Raw genomic sequence first — 22,281 nt, 5'->3', positions numbered from 1 at the left:
TACAGGAGATAACAGGAGGACGTTCCGAGAGAAAAAGATATTTGTCTTTTTTGCTTATGGCCCTCTTCCAGTTCCTAGAGTGCTGACAGGCATATTGTAGCTGTTCACTTAATATTTGTTGAATAAATGAAGAATATCCAGATTTTGCCAACATGTAGTGAGTGCTTAGCTTATGCCAGCTGCTTTTATATGCATTATTTTATTACAGAATTGAAGCATCCTTGAGATGATATGATCTCCTTACTGGTGGGAAAACTGAAGCTGTCTCCAGTTGGAGTGAGTTAGGTAGATTTTCTGTCCTTAATGGGATCCAAGCAGTTTGAGATGACTGGATGAGTTAGCTTCTAAAAAAAAAGTCTTTCCATTCCTTAGAGTGTTTCTCATGCTTCCCCATTCCTGTCTTTCTTTCAACAGTCTGATATAGGTTTAAGAGAAAGAATAAAATGTGGAGAATTTAAGTTGTTCTTATCATATTAGGTATTCTAGCACTTTGACAGAAAAAAAGATTGCCAGCTGACTGGATTTTACAAAAGGGTGTAGAATCTTCACATGCAAACTATGTCTTGTTCTTTTTCTCAGAGTATCTCAAGGAAAAGTTGATAGGAGTAACTATCATATCTTAATTGCTGCCACTCATTTTCAAAGGCCTTCAAGTACTTAAAGTCCACTCCCTCATGCTGAAGGGAAGATATCCCTGCCCAAATTTCATGACAGATGGAGGAAGAGAATGATTCAGAGGTTGAAATTAATGGGGCAAGGTAGAGTAGTCATTGTTCATAATAATTGTTGTTGTTAATAATAATAATTGTTTTTCAGTAATAAAGATTTCACCTGTATATGGTGCTCTTCAGTTTGCAAAATATTTCCCTATTCTTGATCACTCTGACCCTATGAGTTGGGGAGAGATTGTTATTCTAGTCATTTGTTAAAAGTCAAATAGCTGCTAAGTGGTCGAGCCAAGACTTCATTCTCCTAGGTGTTGGGCACTGTTACAGGTGCTAGAGATAAATCAGTGAATATAACAGATAAAAACATTCCTGCTCTGGTTGAATTTGGTTCTTCTGATTCCAATTTCAGTGTTGTTGGGTTTTGCTGGAATTTGCTATGTCATCTGTCCCCTTGTTTCCTCTCTGACCTCATTTCTTTTTACTACTTTCTTGTTTGCTTAATCAGCCCCAGCCACACTGGCCTTAAGACCTTTGTACTTACTCTTCAGCTCTGTCTGGAGTACTCTTTCCTCGAATACCCACAGGGCTTATTCCCCCACCACTTTAAGGCTTTGACGCAAATGTCACCTCAGTGCGGCAACCTCTTCTCATTACCACTACCAGCAACATTTCCTAGTCTCTTTTCTTCTTTTATATTTCTCCTCAACAATTAATACCATTTAACATACTTCTTTGTTTTGTTTGTTGTCTCTTTCCTTCCACTGAATGTAAATTCTATGAGGGCAGTGATTTTTTTTTTTATCAGTTGTGTTGACTGCTGTGTGCCTAGCTTCTAGAACAGTGCCTAGCACTGGTGGGTACTCTGTAAACAATTGTCCAATGAATGAACGTGGAAACGGAACTCTGGCACTTCTGTTAATGTCCTGAGAAATTTTAATGGTTATCTATTGGATCTCTCTTTGTTTTATTTGATAATCTGGCACGATAGTGACCCTCATAAGAGTTTGAATATGATTTTTTAGATCTTGGGTTTCTCTTCAATTAATGCCCACTGTAACTTTAACAGTACTTATTTACTATTTAGAAAAAATAATATGATTCATGATATCTCTGTGTGAAAAATATTGTGTGATCCCTTATCTCTTAAAATTGTTCTGGTTGTCTTTCTTTCTTTCTTTTTTTAAGTGTTCTGGTTTTCTGTTGCTGTGTAAAAACTACCCCAAAACATAGTGGTGTAACACAGCCATTGTCATGTTCATGGACTGTGTGTTAGGAATTTGGACAGGGCATAGCAGGGATGGTTTGTTTCTGCTCCACTATGTCTGGAGCCTTTGCTAGAAAGACTCATAACCTGGGATACCTAATAGTTGGGGTTGGTATCATCTGATCATGTCTTCACTCACTTATCTGGCAGTTGATGTTGACTTTTAGCAGGGACACCTACATGTGGCCCCGGGCCTCTGCGCAGCATAGTAGCTACGTTCCAAGAGTGAGCATCTCAAGAAACAGAAAGAGGAAGCTGCCAGTTTCTCAGTCCTGGGCCTGCAAACTGGTGGAACATCACTTGCGGTATTTTATTAGTGAGGCAGTCACAGAGCTCAGATTTGAGAGGAAGGGACACAGACCCTCTCCTTTTAATGGAGAAGTATCAAAGAATTTAGGGACTCTATTGTAAAAATCACCACAGATGTATCCATATCTCTCTTACATAGTTTTCATAATATCTTGTTCTCCCCTGTGAAGGAGGGTATTCAGCTAGCTACATGTTTCTTTCTTGGTATCCTTTTTACTTTTTTTTGAATCTTGCCTGTTGTGTTCACTGTCATATCCCATGTCTAGAGCAGTGCCTGGCACATAGAGGGCATTCAGTAAATATCTCATGAATGAATGAATGAATGAATTGCAGCAGGAATTGTGTCTTATTCCCTAATTACCTCATACAGATCTTCATCGAGTTACATTGGGGTTACATCCAATAAACCCGTCATAAGTTGAGAATGCATTTAATACACCTAACCTACTGAACATCATAGCTTAGCCTAGCCCACCTTAAACACGTTCAGAACACTTTAAATGAGCCTATAGTTGGGTAAAATCATCTAACACAAAGCTATTTTATAATAAAGTATTTAATATCTCATGTAATTTATTGAACACAGTATTGAAAGTGAAAGAGAATGGTTGTGTTTGGGTACACAATGCTTGGAAGTCTTTGTCAGTGCACATTTCAGTAATGACTGTTGTAACAGCTCCTCTTAGACCCATACAGCATTAACGTGGAAGGAACTTTATAGCTATATTAACCTGCTCCTTCCATTTTAGAAATGTAAAAACTGAAGCCAAAAATAGGGTAGATGATTAGCCGCCATCATTCAGGCAGCATGAAATCTGAGACTTTGGCTTTGTTCTCAAGGGGTTTGCATTTCAACATGGTAAAAATGAAACAACTAGAGAATACTAAAAAAATAAATAAAAAATAAAGGGTTTTTTTTGGTAACTGGAGAGTAATTTCTAAGAAGGATTTTTTAGTATCTTGACATAAACTTTGCTTCAGTCTTGGCGATGGGAACATATGGTTGTTTTCTTAAACATCTTTATGTGACTGTCTCCAAAGCTGACCTCCCAAAAGCAGGTCATTCCTTTTCTCACCTGTAGCTCTTGTAAAATTTTGTGAGGGTGTGATACCTAGAGCAAAGGAGAGAACGTAGAGCTGTGGTCTCTAAGCTGTTTTGATCATGCGTTCCAATCAGTAAAACAGTTTTGAGCTTGTACCCCTAGAGTAAAACCTTACCATAATGTGAATGGGATCCCAAATTTTCATTTTTGTAAAGCATCATGTATTGTGAGATTAATGGATGATAAATGAAGGCTGTGCTATAAGCTGGCCGGGAGCTTGGCTCCAGACGCACAGTCCAAATCACCCAGGTACTGACTGCAGTTTGTCATCACTTGTTGGCAATTGATCACTCTAACTTACACACTGATGGGATGATTTTGTGTCATGTGGTTGGCTGGGACTTAAAAAAGTTCAGCTTGCATCCATTTGAGGTACGTGGGGGCTGGGGATAGGAGCCACTTGCCGAATTTGTGTCATGACAGGGCATGTTATTGTAAGATTTGGCAGTATGTTTCTAAATTATATTCATTGATTGATAGCTTAATATATACTAGTGGTAAGGTTTTGAATTAAAGATAATAAATAGAAACCTCTTTCAAATTAGCCTTTTTGATAATTTTGATTTTTTTTGGAGGGAGGCTGGTTTTTTGTTAGATCCCATTAAATTGTTTTTGTTTTTACTTCAGGTGATACTGAAGATACTATGCATAGACATGTCAGCTTTGCCATTTTCTTGTTTGCTTGGACTTATGCTATTATTATTGTCCTACTTCATGGCTTCTTTGTAGGAATCGGTTTAAGCCACTTGCTTATTTTGGGAGGGGTAACTTAGTTAAAGTTAGATAATTTCACTTGAAAATTAACTTACCCTCATGTATACTGCAGTATGCTGAAGGTCCCCCTGTCAAGCCCTCTGGGTGGTAGAACTTTTACTCTGCCCCCAGGTCACCTTGTAAACAGACTGTAAGGAGTGACTCGCTTGACAAACAAATTGAGAGACGCTGGCAGTGCTAAAATTAGTAAAGCTTAAAGAACCGGATTTGTAAATTTTTGTGATGTTCCCCCCTTTTTTTTAAAGATAAAAGTCATTATAATAGAAGCTTTAATATGTTCTTCCATTACCCAATGGGTCACTGCATATATGGCCTTGAGTGACCTTGCCTGGTTTTGGAGACCACTGACTTCGAAAACAGGCTTTGAGTTTGTATATAATTTTTTAGGTTTTACTCTGATTTGGATTTCGGCAAAAAATGATGATGTGAACAGAAGGTACCTCCTGTTCTTTAGTCTTTACCACCCATTTTTGCCCTTAATCACATGTTGCCTTCCATTATCATTTTACTCTGTTTGTCTCTGTTGGATTCTATTAGACTCAGACTCCTGGAGGATAGACACCCATGACTTTCGTGCTTCTAGCATAACACTTTGTACGCCATAAATACACAATAATTAATTGCTGAAAAAACAAATGCTCCTAATTGTGGATATTCTTTACATTGAAAGATGTAATCTTCAACTTTCTACATGAAAAATGAAACTGATGTCCTTAATGCTTTAAGGCATTATGAGAAGCAACAAATTGGTATCTGTGGAATGCGTCAATTTTCTGTGATGAAAAATCTGTTTAAAAACAAAGGGTTAATCTTCTTAACATAACAAATGGGAAAAGATATACCATCCAACTAGGAAAACAGTAGACTATGAAAAAGGAGTCCACGAAAGAAAAATATGAGAGCCAGTAAACGTAACAAACACACTCAGATTCATTAGCAACTAGGGGCATGCAGATGAAAAAGAAGATGCCATTTTTTAGCCATTGGACTGGCAAGACTGTAACATGACTGAGAATGTTCAGTTATGGAAAGGTTTGTAGGGAAAAAAGAACATTTACATCCTTGCTGTTTGGTGTGTGAAATGGGGAAAGTAGTTGCTCAGTATCTCTTTACGTTTAAATGCATATATTTCCTGACCTAGCAGTCCTCCTTTGGGGAATCAATGCTGTAGAATGGACAGGGATTCATTGTAGCATTCTTTATAGAAGTGAAGGCTGAAATCAGCCTGCATCTCTGGAGCAGCACCAGGTATAGGGGCGCTGACCCCCCCCCCCAGTTAAAAAATCCCGTGTGTAGCTTCTCCCTAAAAACTCAACTAATACCTGCTTTTGACCAGAAGCCTTACTGATAACATCAAGAGTTGATTAACACATATTTTATATGTTATATGTATTATATTCTGTATTCTTACAATAAAGTAAGCTAGAGAAAAGAAAATGTTAAGGAAATCATAAGGAAAATACATTTCAGTACTACACTGTATTTATCAACAAACATCTGTGTGTATGTGGGCCCATGTAATTCAAACCCATGTTGTTCAAGGGTCAACTATATATACAATGGGGTGTAGGATACACCAAACTCCTAATAATAGTATCTCTATTGCTCCAAGATTGGAAGGAAAATAGTCTGGATTTGCTTACCCTTTGTTCACTTTTATATTGCTAGATCTTTAAAATGGATGTGAATCATAATTAAAAAAATTAATGTTGATGTAAAAAGTAGATTGATCACTCTGTCAATTTTAACTCCCATCTCCTATGTACTGACACTCTAACTGATTTAAGTTCAGGACTACCCAGACCTTTATTAAAAAATAGGTTGTCTTTGATCCTCAAGGTAGAAATTTAAGAATTAAAAAAAAAGAAGTTGAACTGTCACAAGAGGTGGGGGAAATGACCTTAAATTATAGTAATTCTGAGTATAGTTCAACTCTTCCTCAGCAGCTAGTCTTTTTTCCAGTTGGATATAATTATAATTGCTGTGATATGATGAAAAGAATCCTAAAGTAATGTTCTTATTTATGTTTTAATCTAACTACCTATATGTTTATTTTTAGCTGTGTGTGAGTATGCTTGTGTGTAAAGATTGTCAAGTAGGGGGGAGGTTGAATTCACCAGATAAAGCAGAACTTACCTATTCAAAAGAGCATTTGTGGTTCTGGTTCTGAGTAAGATGGAGTAAGCACCCTCCACCCTGCCTATCCCACTGAAGGCACTGGGCAGAATATAAGTAGCAGCTATTTAAGGATTCTGGAAAGTAAATTGTAACAGGGAGATTGGGGGGAAAGACCAGAATTCAAGAAACCACTGAACCAGGAGCTAATTTACGTTTTTTTGTTTTGTTTTTTTTCCCACTGGGTCCCCTTCCCTGTTCCCCACCATGCCTGAACTTGAAACATGGAGTTGAGCATCAGTGCAGACAGAGCGCTCCAGGAGAAGCCCTCTAGTTCAAGTTCAAGGGACAAGAAGGAGGTCTGGCAACACAGGCTCCTGAAACTCTGTGGGAGGAGAACTTCCTCTTTGAACAGAGGAGTTGTGGCGCCAAGACAGCTGTTCTTAGAAGTGACACCCAAAGCATGATCCATAAAAGAAAAAAATTGCTAAATTGGACTTCATCAAAATTGAAAATTTGGGACTTTTAAGAAATGGGAAGATAAGGTATAGGCTGGGAGAAAATGTTTGCAAATCTAGACACAAGAGGACTTGTGTCTGGAATGTATAATGTTAAGAACTCTCAAAACTTAACAGTAAGAAAACAAACAGCCCAATTAAAAAATGGGTAAAAGACAATTCACCAAAGAAGATATACAGATGGCAAATAAGCACATGAGAAGATACTCAACTTCAGCTATTAAGGATATGCAAATTAAGACCGTCATGAGCTACCGCTACTTATCTATTATACTGACCATACCAGATGCCAGTGAGCATGGAGAGCAGTTGGAACTCTCCTACGTGGCTAGCGGCAATGCAAAGTGGTACAGGCACTCTGGAAAATAGTTGGGTGATTTCTTATAAATTCAACATATACTCACCAGATGGCCAAGCAGTCTCACTCTTAGAGAAGCAAAAACATATGTTCATACAAAAGCTTTGTACATGAATGTTTATAGCAGCTCTACTTAAAATTGCTAAAAGCTGGAAACAACTTGCCTGGGTTGTTTGAATGGATAAGCTGTGATATATTCATATTATGGAATACTATGCAGCAGGGAAATAACTATGAATAACCCAGAACCACTTGAATGAGTCTCAGAAAGCTTATGTTAAGTGAAAGAAACCAGTCTCAGAAGATTATATGCTGTATAATTCCATTATATGACACTCTGGGAAAGAGGAAACTAGTGATGAAGCACATATCGGTGATTGCCAGGAGCTGAGGTATGGGGGGTGTGTGACCACAAAGCAGTATCCCAGCAGAGTTTCTTGAGGTGTTGGAACTGTCCTGTATCTTGATTTTGGTGGTGGTTATACAATTCTACATGCAATGTGTTAAAATTCATAGAACTACATACCAAAAAGTCAATTTTATTGTAAGTTAACTTAAAAGAAGAAAAAAGCATTTGCCCCTTCAGTAAACCCATTGAGGGGCTGTAGACTTATTTCAGTAAAACTATCATTTCTTAAACCTTTTTTGGAACTCCTGGGGAATTGACTTAGGCACATTATTTTAAATATCTTCAACTTTTCTATTCCTAATGTGTATCCTTTGAGGATGTTTTGTTTTTGTTTTGTCTGTAAACAGTGAAAAGCTGTTCAGAGAGACAGGTCTGATGAATAAGGTGGGTGAAGGCTGGGTAACAACTTAATGGTAAAGAACAAGAGGGAATGATTAATTAGCCAATTTCGATTTCTAGGAATGGTTTGCTAGATATTTGATGTGAACTTCCCCCCTTAAACTAAAAATGCTGGGTATGGTATTTTATTTTATTATTATTTTTTAAGGATTTTATTTATTTGAGAGAGAGAGTGCGCGTGCGTGCGTGCATGTGCACGAGTGGAGGGAGGAGCAGAGGGAGAGGGAGATCTGAGAGAATTCCAAGCCGACTCCCTGCTGAGTGCAGAGCCCAGCCTTATGCAGGGCTCCATCTCAAGACCCTGAGATCCTGACCTGAGTGGAAATCAAGAGTGGGATGCTTAACAGACTGAGACACCCAGGTGCCCCAGTATTTTATATTTTATATTTTTGATGCTATTGTAAATTTTATCAAAGATTCCTTAGGTCTCCTATATGTGATCATGTTGTCTACAAATAAAGATGGACTTGCTTCTTTTCTAATCCATATGCATTTTGCTTCTGTTCCTTACTCTATTCTGTCTAGGACTTCAGTACAATGTTGATTAGAAGCTGGGCGCCTGGCTGCCTTGGTCCTTGGTGCATGGGACTTGATCTCAGGGGTGTGAGTTTGAGCCCCACGTTGGGCAGAGAGAGAGCCTACTTTAAAAAAGTGGTGATAGTGAGCATCCTTGCCTTGTTTTCAGTCTTTAGAGTTAAAGCATGCAGTCTTTTGTCATGAAGTGTGTGGTAGCTGTAGATTTCTTACAGTGTACCTGTTTTATCAGGTTGAAGAAGTTTCCTTCTTTCCCTGGTGTGCCGAGAATCTTTATCCAGGAGTTTTTATTGTGCATGGGTGTTGCATTTTGTCAATTGCTTTATTCTCCTGAAATGTGTATATGCTTTTTTCCCCTTTATTCTGTTAATATGGGGAGTCACTTGATTTGTTTTAAAGTGATTAAGCTTGGTCGTAATATATATTATTCTTTTTACATATTACTTGGTACACTTTGCTAATATTTTGTTTAAGGATATTTGTATCTATATGAAGGATATTGAATCTGTAGTTACTTTTTTGTTTTGTTTTTTTACTTGTAATGTCTGTTGATTTTAGTATCAGGATAATGCTGCTTCCTAAAATGAGCTGAGAAGCATTTCCTATAATTTCTGAAGGAGTTGGTATCCTTTCTTCTTTAAGTATTTTGATAGAGTTCAGCAGTTAAAGGTTATATGGGGTTGGGGTTATTTTGTTTTGTTTTTTTTAATGGAAAGTTTTAAAATTATTCAATTTCTTTAATAGCGAGAGTGCTACTCATGTCTTTTTAAGCCCGTTTTGATAACTTGTGACTTTTGAGGTATTTGTGCATTCATTCCATCTAGGTTGAATTTATTGACATAAAAGATATTCACAGTATTGCCTTATTACCCTTTTAATTTTCATAGGCTCTTGTAGTGTTAGCCCCTTTTTAAGCTTGCTATTTGTCAATGACATCTTCTTTCTTGATCAGTTTGACTAGAGGTTTATCAATTTTATTGATTTATTCTTTACAAAGAGCAAGTTTTTGTTTTCAGTGATTTTCTACATTGTTTTTCTGATATTTCATGAATTTCTTCTGTCTTTGTTTACTGCTTTCTTCATTCTATGTTGGTTTTTTAAAAAGATTTTATTTATTTGAGAGAGAGGGCATGAGAGGGGGGAGGGTCAGAGGGAGAAGCTGACTCCTGCTGAGCAGGGAGCCCGATGCGGGACTCATCCAGAATCACAACCTGAGTGGAAGGCAATTGCTTAACCAACTGAGCCACCCAGGCGCCCCCGTCTACGTTGATTTTAATTTTCTTTCTCTAGATTATTATCTTTTTTTTTTTTGAAGACTTTGTCAGAGAGAGAGTGAACACACACACAAATGGTGGGTGGGGGGCATAGAGGGGGAGGGAGAGAGGGAGAGCATCTCCAGCAGACTCTGCACTGAGCATGGAGCCTGGCGTGGGGCTCGATATCATGACCCCGAGATCATGACCTGAGCCAGTTTGACACTTAACTAACTGAGCCACCCAGGTGCCCCTCTTTCTCTAGATTCTTTTCTTTTTTTTTATTAAGATTTTATTTATTTATTTGACAGAGAGTTAGCGAGAGCAGGAACATAAGCAGGGGGAGTGGGAGAGGGAGAGGCAGGCTTCCCGCTGAGCAGGAAGCCCGATGCAGGAGATGCAGGACTCAATCCCAGGACCCTGGGGCCATGACCTGAACCGAAGGCAGACGCTGAACGACTGAGCCACCCAGGAGCCCCATGTATGCTTTTATATTTAAAGCAAGTTTCTTGTAAACAACCTATAGTTGTAGTATTTTTGTTTTGTTTTTTAAAATCCACTCTGACAGTCTGTGTATTTTTTTTTTTTAGATCATTTGCACTTAACATGATTATCAATATAGTGATTAGGTGAAAATATATCATCTTGTATGTTTTTCTTTTTCTTTTTCTTCTCTGTTCTTTGTTCCTTTTTTCCTTGCCTTTTTATTTTCTTTTTTTTTTTTTAAGATTTATTTATTTATTTATTTGACAGAGAGACAGCGAAGAGGGAACACAAGCGGGGGGAGTGGGAGAGGGAGAAGCAGGCTTCCCGCCGAGCAGGGATCCCGATGCGGGCCTCGGTCTCAGGACCCTGGGATCATGACCTGAGCTGAAGTCAGATGCTTAACTGACTGAGCCACCCAGGGGCCCCATATTTTTGTTTTTGTTTCTTTTAAGATTTTATTTATTTATTTTAGAGAGAGCACAAACAGGGGTGGGGAGGAGAGGGAGAAGCAGACTCCCTGCTGAGCGGGGAGCCTGATGTGGGGCTCGATCCCAGGACCCTGGGATCATGACCTGAGCCGAAGTCAGGTGCTTAACTGACTGAGCCACCCAGACACCCCTTTTCTTGCCTTTTTAAAAAATATTAATTGGGTGTCTTTAGCATTTTATTTTGTCTCTGCTCTTGGCTTATTACTTATGCCTTTTTACGGGTTGCCCTTGGGTTAACATTATACACTTTATCACTGCCTACCTGCAACTACTATTATAGTGTCTTATAACTATTATAGCATCTTTTACAAGTACACTTAAAAGTATACTTCCATTTCTCTCCTTTCATCAAGAAATTAAAAAATGAGAAAAAGTCTGTTATGTTTACCCACATAGTTATACATATTTAAAGGTACTCTGTTCTGTTGTATTGTTTTAGATTGCCATCTGGTATTATTTTCATTTAAGCCTGAAGAACTTCTTTTATCATTTCTTTTAGTATAAGTTTGCTGGCAATTTTCTCATCTTTTATTTGTCTGAAAAAGTGTGTGTTTCACCCCCAGTTTTGAAGAATAGTTTTGCTGGTGTTTCAGGTTTGCAGTGCTCTCAGCTCTTTAAAGCTGTGTTTTGTGTCCTGGCTGGCCCTTACTGATAAGAAGTCTGAATTCATTCTTATCTTTGTTCTTTTGGACATAATGTGTCTTTTTCCTTAGGCTGCTCTTAAAATTATCTCTTTGGCTTTGGCTTTTAGTGATTTGATTATAATATGCCTTTGTGTACAGTTTTGAGGTTTATCCTGCTTGGGTTTGTTGAGTTTCTAGGAGCTGTGGGTTTATAATTTTCACCAAATTTGGAAGATTTTGGCTATTGTTTGGTCCAAATATATATATATTTGATATATAATATATATATTAGAGAGGAAGCTTGCACGTGTGAGTCGGGGGTGGGAGGGGCAAAGGGGGAGGGAAAGAGAATAGGAGAATCTTAAGTAGGGGCGCCTGGGTGCCTCAGTCGTTAAGCGTCTGCCTTCTGCTCAGGTCATGATCCCAGGGTCCTGGGATCAAGCCCCGCATCCGGCTCCCTGCTCCCCGGAAGCCTGCCTCTCCCTCTCCCACTCCCCCTGCTTGTGTTCCCTCTCTCGCTGTGTCTCTCCCTATCAAATAAATAAATAAAATCTTAAAAAAAAAAATCTTAAGTAGGCTCCATGCTCAGCAAGGAGCCCAACGTGGGGCTTGATCTCACGACCCTGAGATCATGACCTGAGCCCAGATCAAGAGTTGGATGCTTAACTGACTGAGACACCCAGGTGCCCCAGTCAAATATTTAAAAGCATTTCCTCCTCCTTTCCTGAGACTCCAGTTATACATATTCAAGAACTCGATTTATTGGGAGGTTAGGGGATATCCTTAGGGTGTGTCTGCCACAACTTCCCAAAGCAGAGGCCTGGTGACCTTCCCACTGTGTCAGTATCCATTACCCCCCCCACCTGCTACAGGTCGTAAGGTCCATTTGTGCCTTTGCAGGTGACCTTTGTTTTATGACAAAATAATTTTCTCATAATAAGCATCTCATCTTAGTGAATAGAATTAAGATGAAAATCTTCCCTAGGATATACCTGTAAGACTGAAAGAAATTCTAATTTAATGACATAGATACAGTTGACAGTAGTAAATGCTTCCTTATGTAATTGAATGTGACATTAATTCTCCTACTATACTTTGTCAAATTACTCTTATTCTTCAGTGCAGGAATCACGGCCATGGCCCCCACCCTCCAGGGTTTGGTCGACATGGAATCTGTGCATCTGAAAGCAAAGAACTTGCCAAAGCGAGAGAGGCTCTTCCTCTTATAGAGGACTCTAGTAACTGTGACATTGTAAAAGCTACTCAGTAAGTCTCCCCAATGTTTCATTTTATCCTGTGTTCTGTTGAATTATAATGACATTTGTGCATTTCATGGCATCCCAGTGTATACCTTCCTCACTTCATACTTAAGCCCTAGCATGTTTGTCCTGCCAACATCAGAGCACTTAATGCAGTGCACCCTTTTAGCTGTTGATTACCAGTCTCTCCCATTAAATCATGAGCAGCTTCTTAGCAAAAGCATGTCGTTTTTTTCCTTGTCATCCCAGGGCTTTTGCATAGTTCTTGTCATGTATCAGGTGCTGAATAAATCTTTGTTGAGTGAATGAATGAGATTATAAATGATACTAAAACTATGAGTTTGAAACACAAATCTGAGTTTTTAAAAACGTACTACAACCTAAATAGGTCAACAGAATGGAAAAATATCAGCTCACACATTTATGGATATTTTAAACAATTATTTATCGAGTAATTTCTGTGTACCTATTGCACTGGGTGCACTGGAAGAAAGTCGGTAAAGTAAAATAGGTTTTCTGACCTCTTGAAGCAAATAGCGGGTTATTTGCTTGCACTGAAAATGAAAGTATGTTTTGAAAGTTTCCCCTTAAGATCTCCATAGGTGGGTATGTGCATTAAATCATTTCTAACATTTTCACCCTCACGGATCTCACTGTTCATTAACATCCACCCCACCTCTTGCCATTGAATGTATTTTGAAATATTTTGTCTCTCAGACTACGTTAAATTGACTACTACATTTTCTTAGTAATCAAATACAAATCTGCCCATCAGAGCTAATCAACTTATAAGGAACTAATGTTATCACACCTAACTTGATATAATTTCTGTCAAAAGCAAAGCTGTTTGGTGATTAGCCTGTTAAGCCTTAACAGAGACTAATGTGTTATTTATGTTAAAAGATAATCGACGATTATTTGAGTATTCTAATTACTAATTTATATGAACTCTAGAGGCCCTTGGAGCTGCTACTTTAGGTGAATATTATTTGATATTATTTATATTCTTATTTTTATATGAAGGTAAGAGTGTTCTTAAGGTAAATCTTTGCTTTAATTAGCATAGAAGCGTTTAAATGTTTATCTGCTGCCGGTAAAGCTCTGTTATGATAAATGTAAGAAATTAGGCTACAGTCACAGGGACTCTCAGTAAAAACTCCCATTTTACATCTTCCCTAAAATTTCCTTCAGGTCTTGGGCCTTCTTAAATGGTTGTGGGGGTATCATTAGGTGGTGTTTGGAAAAGGCAAAAGAGAGGTAGGATGCGTGTGTTCTCTAAATTACCAACATCTCATTAGTGTGTGCTCTTACATTTCTCACATAAAGGGAGTATTTCTTTTTCAGTAAAATGTTAAAGTTGACATTTAAAACCTGGAGAATATGAATACATGTATCATTATCAACAGTTCACTCTCTTATTACTATTTTCACTTAGCATTGTTAAACAGGTATCTCTGTCTTAAAGAGTGCCATAAAGACAGACTGATAAGCACACACATTTTGGTAAGGCAGAAATTACTTAATCTAAAATGTGATTTTGACCCTTGAGGGCCTATTGAAACATTCGGGGCCCTCTAAATGAAAATAAGTCTCAAAGAAAGTGCTAAATGGTCTGTTGGGGACTTAATAGTTACTGTTAGAAAGAAAGCAAGCTAATCAGTGATTTAAAAAATTACTATCACATTAAAGAGAGACATTTCTCATTCTGATAGTCCATTAAATAACCCTCTTCAATATTCCTCCAGTCCATCCCTCCTTTTCCATCTCTTAGTTTAGGTTCTCATTGCCTCTCACCTGTATGTCTATACAAGAGTCACCCTCTTCTAATTAACTCCCATTCCACCACTCATGCGATCTTTCTTAAAACTCGGCGTGTGTGCTTTCCTCTTTAAAACCTTCAGTGGTTTCCCTTTGAGCTAAGAAGTCTAAACTCATAGCATGGCCTAGAAGGCCCACGCAGGCTTTGCCTTCCTCTTCTAGCCTCGTCTCTTGCACATTCCCTTCCTTTATGCTTAATGCTTCTGCCGTGCTAACTTGCTTATATTTCTCTGAACACCGTGCAGTTTCACATCTCTGATTTTTGTCCAGGCTATTTTCGCGGCCTCAGATACCCTTCCTTCAGCCTATGAGACAGCTCACATGTATCGTGCTTCATCTCCTTCAGGAAGGGCTAATCTTTCCTTTCTTTGCTGTGACTATACCATGTCTACATTGTATTGTTGAATTGATCCCGTTCCTACTTTGCTTTTAGTCTCTCTCCCTTATTAAGGGATAGGATTGTAGTCAGGGATCAGCACTATGCATTTCTGGCATATAGTAGAGGGTAAAATGAAATTTATTGAAGGGAGGGGAAATGTGAATGTTGAAGTTTAGTTAAGAAGATCAAGTTCAACTCCAAGTGGGTTGGTCTGATCAGTTAGAAAATAGGGTTTACTTTCGTTGTTTACAAGGCTTAACAATATGCCCTCTGTGTACATCTTTGTTAATTACTGTATTTCTGTGTCAACTGAAAGATTGGATAAAGATGTGATAAAAGGAAGAAATTTTGGTATTTGAAATTATTTTAATGGTATCAATTATGCTTTTTTTTTTTTCTTATTTGAGATACGGGATTTTTGAACGTTGTAAAGAGTTGGTAGAAGCAGGATATGATGTCAGGCAACCCGACAAAGAAAATGTGTCGCTTCTTCATTGGGCTGCTATTAACAACAGGCTGGATCTTGTAAAGTAAGATGGGATATATGTGTGTTAATTAAGTGTGTGTTTGTTTTTCTAGACCTCTCTTCATTTGTCTTTTTCTTCAAGTGCAAGTATGAATGTTGTCCCATCTGTCATCTTTTATTGTGAATGAATACCTGAAACTTCATGCCATACACATCAGTTCATAGTGTTGAAAAGAACCTTAGTGATCATCTATTTTTCTTAGAATAAATACATGAAAACAGAAATTGTAATAACCCTCTGTAAAAGCACTCAGTCCTACAGAAGCCTGAGATTCACACAATAGCATCAAACAGATCCCTGGTGAAATATTCTCAGCAAAAACCTTGGAGTTTAAGAAAATAAAAATGTACTAACGTTTAAAATATACTCAAATAAACACACTTTATATTCCCTGGCAAACTCCTTTTCTGTGGAAATAAACTAGATTATTTGGATAATATGATATATGAAGCATAACTTTAAAATAATGAGATTAATTCCTATAAACCATAGAAGAAAATAAGTCTCTTTACCTTATAGGTTTACCTGATACACTGTATCACACCTGTGACCCCGAAATAGAAAGCCAAATACTCAAAAGTGTCTAACTTTTCTGAAAGGATTTTGAATGAATTTTTTACTACTTACTTTTAGAATTCAGTCCTGCCTAGTTAATTCTAATTCTAAACTGTTAAAAGTGACATAATTCCACCTTTCGTCTTGCAAGTTAAGTAGAATGTCTGTATGATCCTAAATGTTTTGAATATAAACCGTTTTGAGAGTACTGAGTAATTAGAGTACGTGGAGGGTAGTTATTGTGCGCTTGGTATGTCCGTTATAATGGAATGCTCCTGACAGCAGGAGTAATTATTGATATGCTGAGAATATTTCACCAGGGATCTGTTTGATGCTGTTGTGTGAATCTCAGACTTCTGTAGGTCTGCGTGCTTTTAGGGAGGGTTATTATAATTTCTGTTTTCATGTGTTTCTTACTAAGAAAAATTAATGTTTTCTTTCTCAGCATGAATTTTAAGTTTTAAATCTTATTTTCATTTATGTCTGTTTTTAATAGGTTTTATATTTCAAAAGGTGCTGTAGTAGATCAGTTGGGTGGAGATTTAAATTCGACTCCTCTTCACTGGGCCATCAGGTAAAGATTTCTTTGAACACTGAAATTGCTATTCAGAATCAAAGTGACTTAAGTTCATTTTCTGAATCTTGTAGACCAACACTTTCTTACAGAATTTTCTGTGATAGTGGAAGTGTTCTGTTATGTGGTGTGGCCACTGGCCACATGTGAAGTATGGTTAATGCAACTAAGGAAATGAATTTTTAATTTTATTTAATTTTAACTAATTGAATTTAAATAGCCACATGTGGCTAGTAACTACGTTATTGGAAACTTGTTACAGACCATTTGAAAGGCTTTCTTTCCCTTTTTTCCCCCACCTTCATTAAAAAAAAAAAAAATTACAGTTCTAAAGAGTTTCCAGAGACAGTGTTTTTCAGTGTTTAATTTAGGGTTCCATTATGATGCTAAAACTCAAATATGTGTATTATACTTTCTTATAATTAAAGTAAGTATCTTTTATATCTGATCACATGAATAAAGCGATAGTTCAGAGAACTGTAAACTCAGTTCTTTTTTTTCAAATTTTTATTTAAATTCTAGTTAGTTAACCTACAGTGCAGTATTGGTGTCAGGAGTAGCATTCAGTGATTCATCACTTACATATAACACCCAGTACTCATTATAACAAGTGCTCTCCTTAATACCCATCTCGGTCAGTTCTTTTCTGTGGTATATATTGGCCATTTGAAGCTCAAGGTAACATGCTTGTCTTGATACTTAACAATTTCTTCATCTGTCATTTTAATCCCAGTCTCTGGTTGGTGGGGTTGGCGTGAACCCCAAACTAAAATGAATAATTGTTCATTTAAGAAAAGGAGTGGAGTCTTTTTTCCATAGCCAAGAATTTTGAAGAATTTAGGTTACCTCATCCCTTTTAAGCTAGCAAGGTACAATGCTTTACATGGAAAATGAGCCATATTCAAGTGTAAAAGTATGTAGTTCCTAAGAATAAATAATACTATCATGTATACCTGTAGTCTGTGAATGTTGTACTTCAGTGTATCTGGCTCATGATTATTTCTTGTTTTTAAAATAGCAACATAGCAACAGTGAGGGGCGCCTGGGTGGCTCAGTCGTGAAGTGTCTTGTCTTCAGCTCAGGTCATGATCCCAGGGTTCTGGGATCGAGCCCTTGCAGGGCTCCCTGCTCTGCGGGAGGCTTGCTTCTCCCTCTCCTCCCCCCTCCCCCCGCTTGTGTTTCCTCTCTCTCTTTGTCTCTCTCTGTCAAATAAATAAATAAAATCTTAAAAAAACATTTTTAATAAAATAGCAACAGTGAAGTCTAAGTGGTTTTAAAGTTTTCATTTTGGGCATTAGTCATGTAGAATTGTTACTTCTATGTGGTAGCAACATAAGGTTTATAGTAGATTGGGAGGTTATTAAGTATATTACCAGCACTCAAGAAAGACTTTCCAGATAGCTCTAAGTTTGGAGCATTAGAGTGAAATATGTTTAGAGAATCTCCAGTGTTTTAAAAGTCTGTTAGGAAATCCTCTTTATATTGAACCAAAATTTTTCATGTCTTAGGGATATCAGTTTCTCCCTGAAGTTTTTCTTTTTCTGCATGCTACAGAAAACAGTATAATTTTTATCCTCTGTCTACAGACAAGGACATTTGCCTATGGTCATATTATTACTACAGTATGGAGCAGACCCCACTCTCATTGATGGGGAGGGCTTCAGCAGCATCCACCTGGCAGTATTATTTCAGCACATGCCCATTATAGCCTATCTCATCTCCAAAGGACAGGTACGTTTTGAAACCTATCTCATACTCCAGCTATTGTGAACCTGAAGAGATTGGGAGGATGGTGAGTAATAGTCTGTCCTCGTTTTTAAAGTAGACGTTATAGATATCCAGATACTCAAATATTAACCTCAGTAAAGCTAGCTATTGAATGCTGCTTTTCTGGCTTCATTGGAGCAAAAAGGACAGGTTTTTAGCACAGTAACATATAATAGGTATTTTTGAAACTTGTAAGCCTACAATAGTTTTCCTTATGATCCCAGTAATTTGCAGAGTTTTTCAAAAACATGACTTTAAAAGCCTGTATTTTTCTTCTGGTTGAATGTAGAAATGGTAGTCAGATCACTAAATTAACCCATCATTTGCTTTCATTATTTGAGTCCAAATGGGAGACCAATTTGAATGTGTGCTTCTTATTGTTCTCTAAAGTAATTCCATGAAAAATGACTTGCCTTAAGAGGCATCCATTTATGGCACAAGTTAAATTATAGGGTATTGGCGGTGGGAGTTTCACTGTCGGCTGTACTTGTCTGGGAAGTGCTTTCTGGTAGCAAAGTAGTTTATACATCAGCAGACTCGCCTGTAACAGGCATGGAAACGTGTTTGCACAAATTCTCTTGGAATGATTGTGTTCTTTTTAAATAAGCACTTTCTCTCAGACTTAGCCAGCTGAAGTAGAATAATTATAACCTCTTGGGTCTCATTTTGGGAAGACGTATGAGGAGGAGCCCTGTCTGCCTCTCTTTGGGCTCTTTCCCGAGTTGTATTCCTCCAGGGCCCAAAAGACTCTTCGGTAACTGAAACTCTTTCTTTGACTTGGATGGAACCATTATTGTGTGCCTCAAACCTGGGCCCATTTATTAAAAGGAGCATATCCTCGTGGTGATAGGATTTCCTTTTTTCCCCCCCTATATTCTAAAAAATAGAAAATAATTTTTCACATTTTACTCTTTGAAACAGAAGTCCAAAAATACAGTGAGCTGCCTCAGAAAAGATGGATATTTCACTATCCCTTGTGTGTTTACATAAAGACTGGGTACCATTGTATAAGACACGGTAGTTTGAATTACTGTGTCAGTTAAGGTGTAACCTCAATGATTCCTAAGGTCTCTGCAGTCTCTTATATTTGATGGCCATTATTAGCCTTCTCCCCCTTTCCTTAGCTCTCTTCCATTCACATTATACACTTTAAACCATATATTCAGATTTTGCCTTTAAGAATATTTTGTAGAAATCAATGGATTTTTACCCTATGGATGTGAAGCAGAACATTCTTTTGTTCAAATGATATTTGAACCCTTCTTGTAAACACAATGGTAATGTTGAATGTATTAGAGAGCTACTTCCATTAAGAGAAGAGAGAATTTTGACTGCGTTTACAGTAAGTCTGATGGACTCTTCTTTTTGAACAGAGTGTGAATATGACAGATTTAAATGGGCAGACACCTCTCATGTTATCAGCTAACAAAGTACTTGGGTAAGTACATTTAACTGAATTGCCTCATTTGGATTCTTGGTTCTAATTTCTGTGTATGTAATTTTAAGTATCTTAGAATGTTGAGATGATACTACCTTGTGAAAAAGAAAGATTTTCCACCTTGTGACTGATAGGAACTTTTAATGTAGTTGTGGTTAGACAGGCACCACTGAAATAAATTTTCTTTTTCCTGGTAGCTTTGGGGAAAAGTTTGAAAACTACTAATAAGAAAAAAATTTCCTTACAGAACAAGTAGAGATTCCATAGCATATACTTATTAATGTGACTTATATTTCTGAGTTTGCATTTTTTTTAAAAAAGGGCTACAAGTTTAAATGTTCTCATAATTTGAAATCTAGATGATAAAATCTTTTCAGAAAACAATACATTTTGAGGTTCTCTGCCATTGTTGACCGCTCTGAAAATATTAATTGTAACTGATCTATGAATATAGTCTATTGCTATGTTTATATCAAGTATTTACATACTTAAGTTTTTCTACGTATTGTATAAACACATGTGATTAATGACCACCATATAGTCCCAACTTCTGGTGTTCTTTCTGTCCAAATACTTGCTACAGTTTTACCTTTATGAATTTGTTTCCAGTGTTGTACTTAATTTCTGATTCTGCTTTTACTTAGGACCTCTCTCCTAGGAACCGAGTTAGTTGTGATGCCATTTCCTTTTGTTCGTGGAGTGCTGGGGCTGGGGGTTGAATTTTGTTAAAAAGCATTTCATCTTTTTTGCTGATAACTCTAAAGTCAGATAATAGTGTTTAAAGATGTTGATAGAATAAGTAAGTAGAATATTGCTTTATTAAAAGAATCTCTTCAGCAGTCACGAAGGAAGGGAAGATATTGATGGTAAAGTAAAAATATTGAATTCTGCCTGCAATAATTGGTTAAAGGGAACATGGAAAGTTAGCTTTTGGCTTATCCCCTCAAATATAATGTTGTACATTTAGTTTTTAATTAGGTAAATGACATAGCATTGGCCAAAGCTAAAGTCACAATTTAAGAAAAAATGTTAACCAATAGAACAACAACATGAAAGTAAAAGTTTGAAAAACAAAAGCAGTTATTCCACTGTATTGACATTGAAATTATATTATCTGTGTAGCAGACTGTCACTTGCAGATGTGTTTTTGGGGGGTGCATCTCTCCTATTAGCCCCTGGAATAGAACCCTGCAGAAAGAAGTTTTGTGGTTTTCAGAATACTTAACTGATTGGTCAATTTATACCTTAGCTTAAAAGATTTGTTATTTTGCATTTACCCGTGAAATCATTCATCTCTCTTAATACTCCTGGGTATTTTATTGTTTTGAGACAGGCCAGAACCAACTGGATTTCTTTTAAAGTTTAATCCTTCTCTCAATGTGGTTGATAAAATACACCAAAACACTCCACTCCACTGGGCAGTTGCAGCAGGAAATGTTAATGCAGTCGATAAACTTTTGGAAGCTGGTTCTAGCCTGGATATCCGAAATGTTAAGGTATGACCAGGTATTTATCTCCCTTAGTTTATTAGGTCTTCAGTTAGAAAATTAGTACATCAACATAAACATAAGCTATACATATATTTTCAATTAACCACAAGATAAATAACCATCAACTGTAGCTGGCTACTTTCAGAATGAATACATTTGAGTCTGTGATTCTGCTGATTTCTTATAAAATGTTTAGCACCCATACTCTGTGGAAAATATAATTGAATTTTCTGTCTCTTTTTAAGGGTGACACACCTCTTGATATGGCTCTACAAAACAAAAATCGCCTCATTATTCACATGCTAAAAACAGAAGCCAAAATGAGAGCCAACAAGAAGTTCAGACTTTGGAGGTGGCTGCAGAAATGCGAGGTATGTTCATATGGGTCCTGTTCTGTGGGCCATTAGAACTGTTTTATTCATTTGTGTTTGTTTCTTAAGGCAAATCAGGAAGAAAACCAGGGCGAAACCAGGAAATTGGCTTAGTGCTACATTACATCTGCTCATCGCATCTTTCCCACGCATCCCGTAGCCCAGAGTTGGAAATTTGGCACTTTCATTAGCAGTTTACTATTGGTCCTCAGCTAGATGGCTCTAAAGCTACATGTTATCTTGTGAATGTCATAGCATACTTCCACGTTTATTTAATGAATGAATTGAAAACAGACGGTTTAGATTCTTAAACAAGCAAAGGGAAAAATACCTTGTTGCGAGAAAATTTGTGGAAGATTTTCTTTTTTTTTTTTTTTAAGATTTTATTTATTTATTTGAGAGAGAGAGAGCACGTGGTTTGGGGGGGGCGGTCAGAGGGAGAAGCAGACTCCCTGCCAAGCAGGGAGCCCGATGCGGGACTTGATCCAGGGACTCCAGGATCATGACCTGAGCCGAAGGCAGTCGCTTAACCAACTGAGCCACCCAGGTGCCCTGTGGAAGATTTTCTTAAAGAAATTGTTTTTATTGAAATTTTTTTCAAGAGGAAAATAGTAACATTCAACACGGATGAGTTGGACTTTAAAAATAAGTGTTGCAGACTTCAAGCATGTGATGGCTCTTCACAAAATGAAAACATCTGGAATTTCAAGAGATGTACCCAAGTTTACTCTTTGTTTAACTTGGCAGTTTCGAGTGATGTGAAAGTGAATTGATAGAGAAAGTTAGGATGTTCAGCTTGTTC

The 22,281-nt window shown here is 37.4% G+C and overlaps 1 protein-coding gene across 7 annotated transcripts in view; it reads left to right on the top strand.

Moving 5' to 3' along the window:
• The window catches only part of ZDHHC13 (zDHHC palmitoyltransferase 13), a 47,374-nt gene that overhangs the window by 772 nt on the left and 24,321 nt on the right, over window positions 1-22,281 (top strand). For 2 of the 7 annotated variants that reach the window (XM_073904867.1, XM_073904869.1), the window contains exons 2-6: window positions 12,422-12,567; window positions 18,000-18,144; window positions 19,554-19,618; window positions 20,952-21,114; window positions 21,354-21,479. In XM_073904867.1, the coding sequence (XP_073760968.1) occupies window positions 12,422-12,567; window positions 18,000-18,144; window positions 19,554-19,618; window positions 20,952-21,114; window positions 21,354-21,479 (645 nt within the window). Of the gene's footprint in view, window positions 1-6,536; window positions 7,502-12,421; window positions 12,568-15,164; window positions 15,288-16,335; window positions 16,414-17,999; window positions 18,145-19,553; window positions 19,619-20,951; window positions 21,115-21,353; window positions 21,480-22,281 lie in introns of those variants that run through there. The other 5 variants (XM_073904865.1, XM_073904871.1, XM_073904866.1 and 2 more) reach the window with 5 other exon arrangements.

This window comes from Callorhinus ursinus, unplaced genomic scaffold, assembly GCF_003265705.2.
Source record: "Callorhinus ursinus isolate GAN/ISIS: 27379988/994484 unplaced genomic scaffold, GSC_fseal_2.0 scaffold21, whole genome shotgun sequence".
NCBI classification, from domain to species: Eukaryota; Metazoa; Chordata; class Mammalia; order Carnivora; family Otariidae; genus Callorhinus; species Callorhinus ursinus.
The sequence above is the reverse complement of the archived record's forward strand: the minus strand, read 5'-3'. Positions and strand labels throughout refer to the sequence as shown.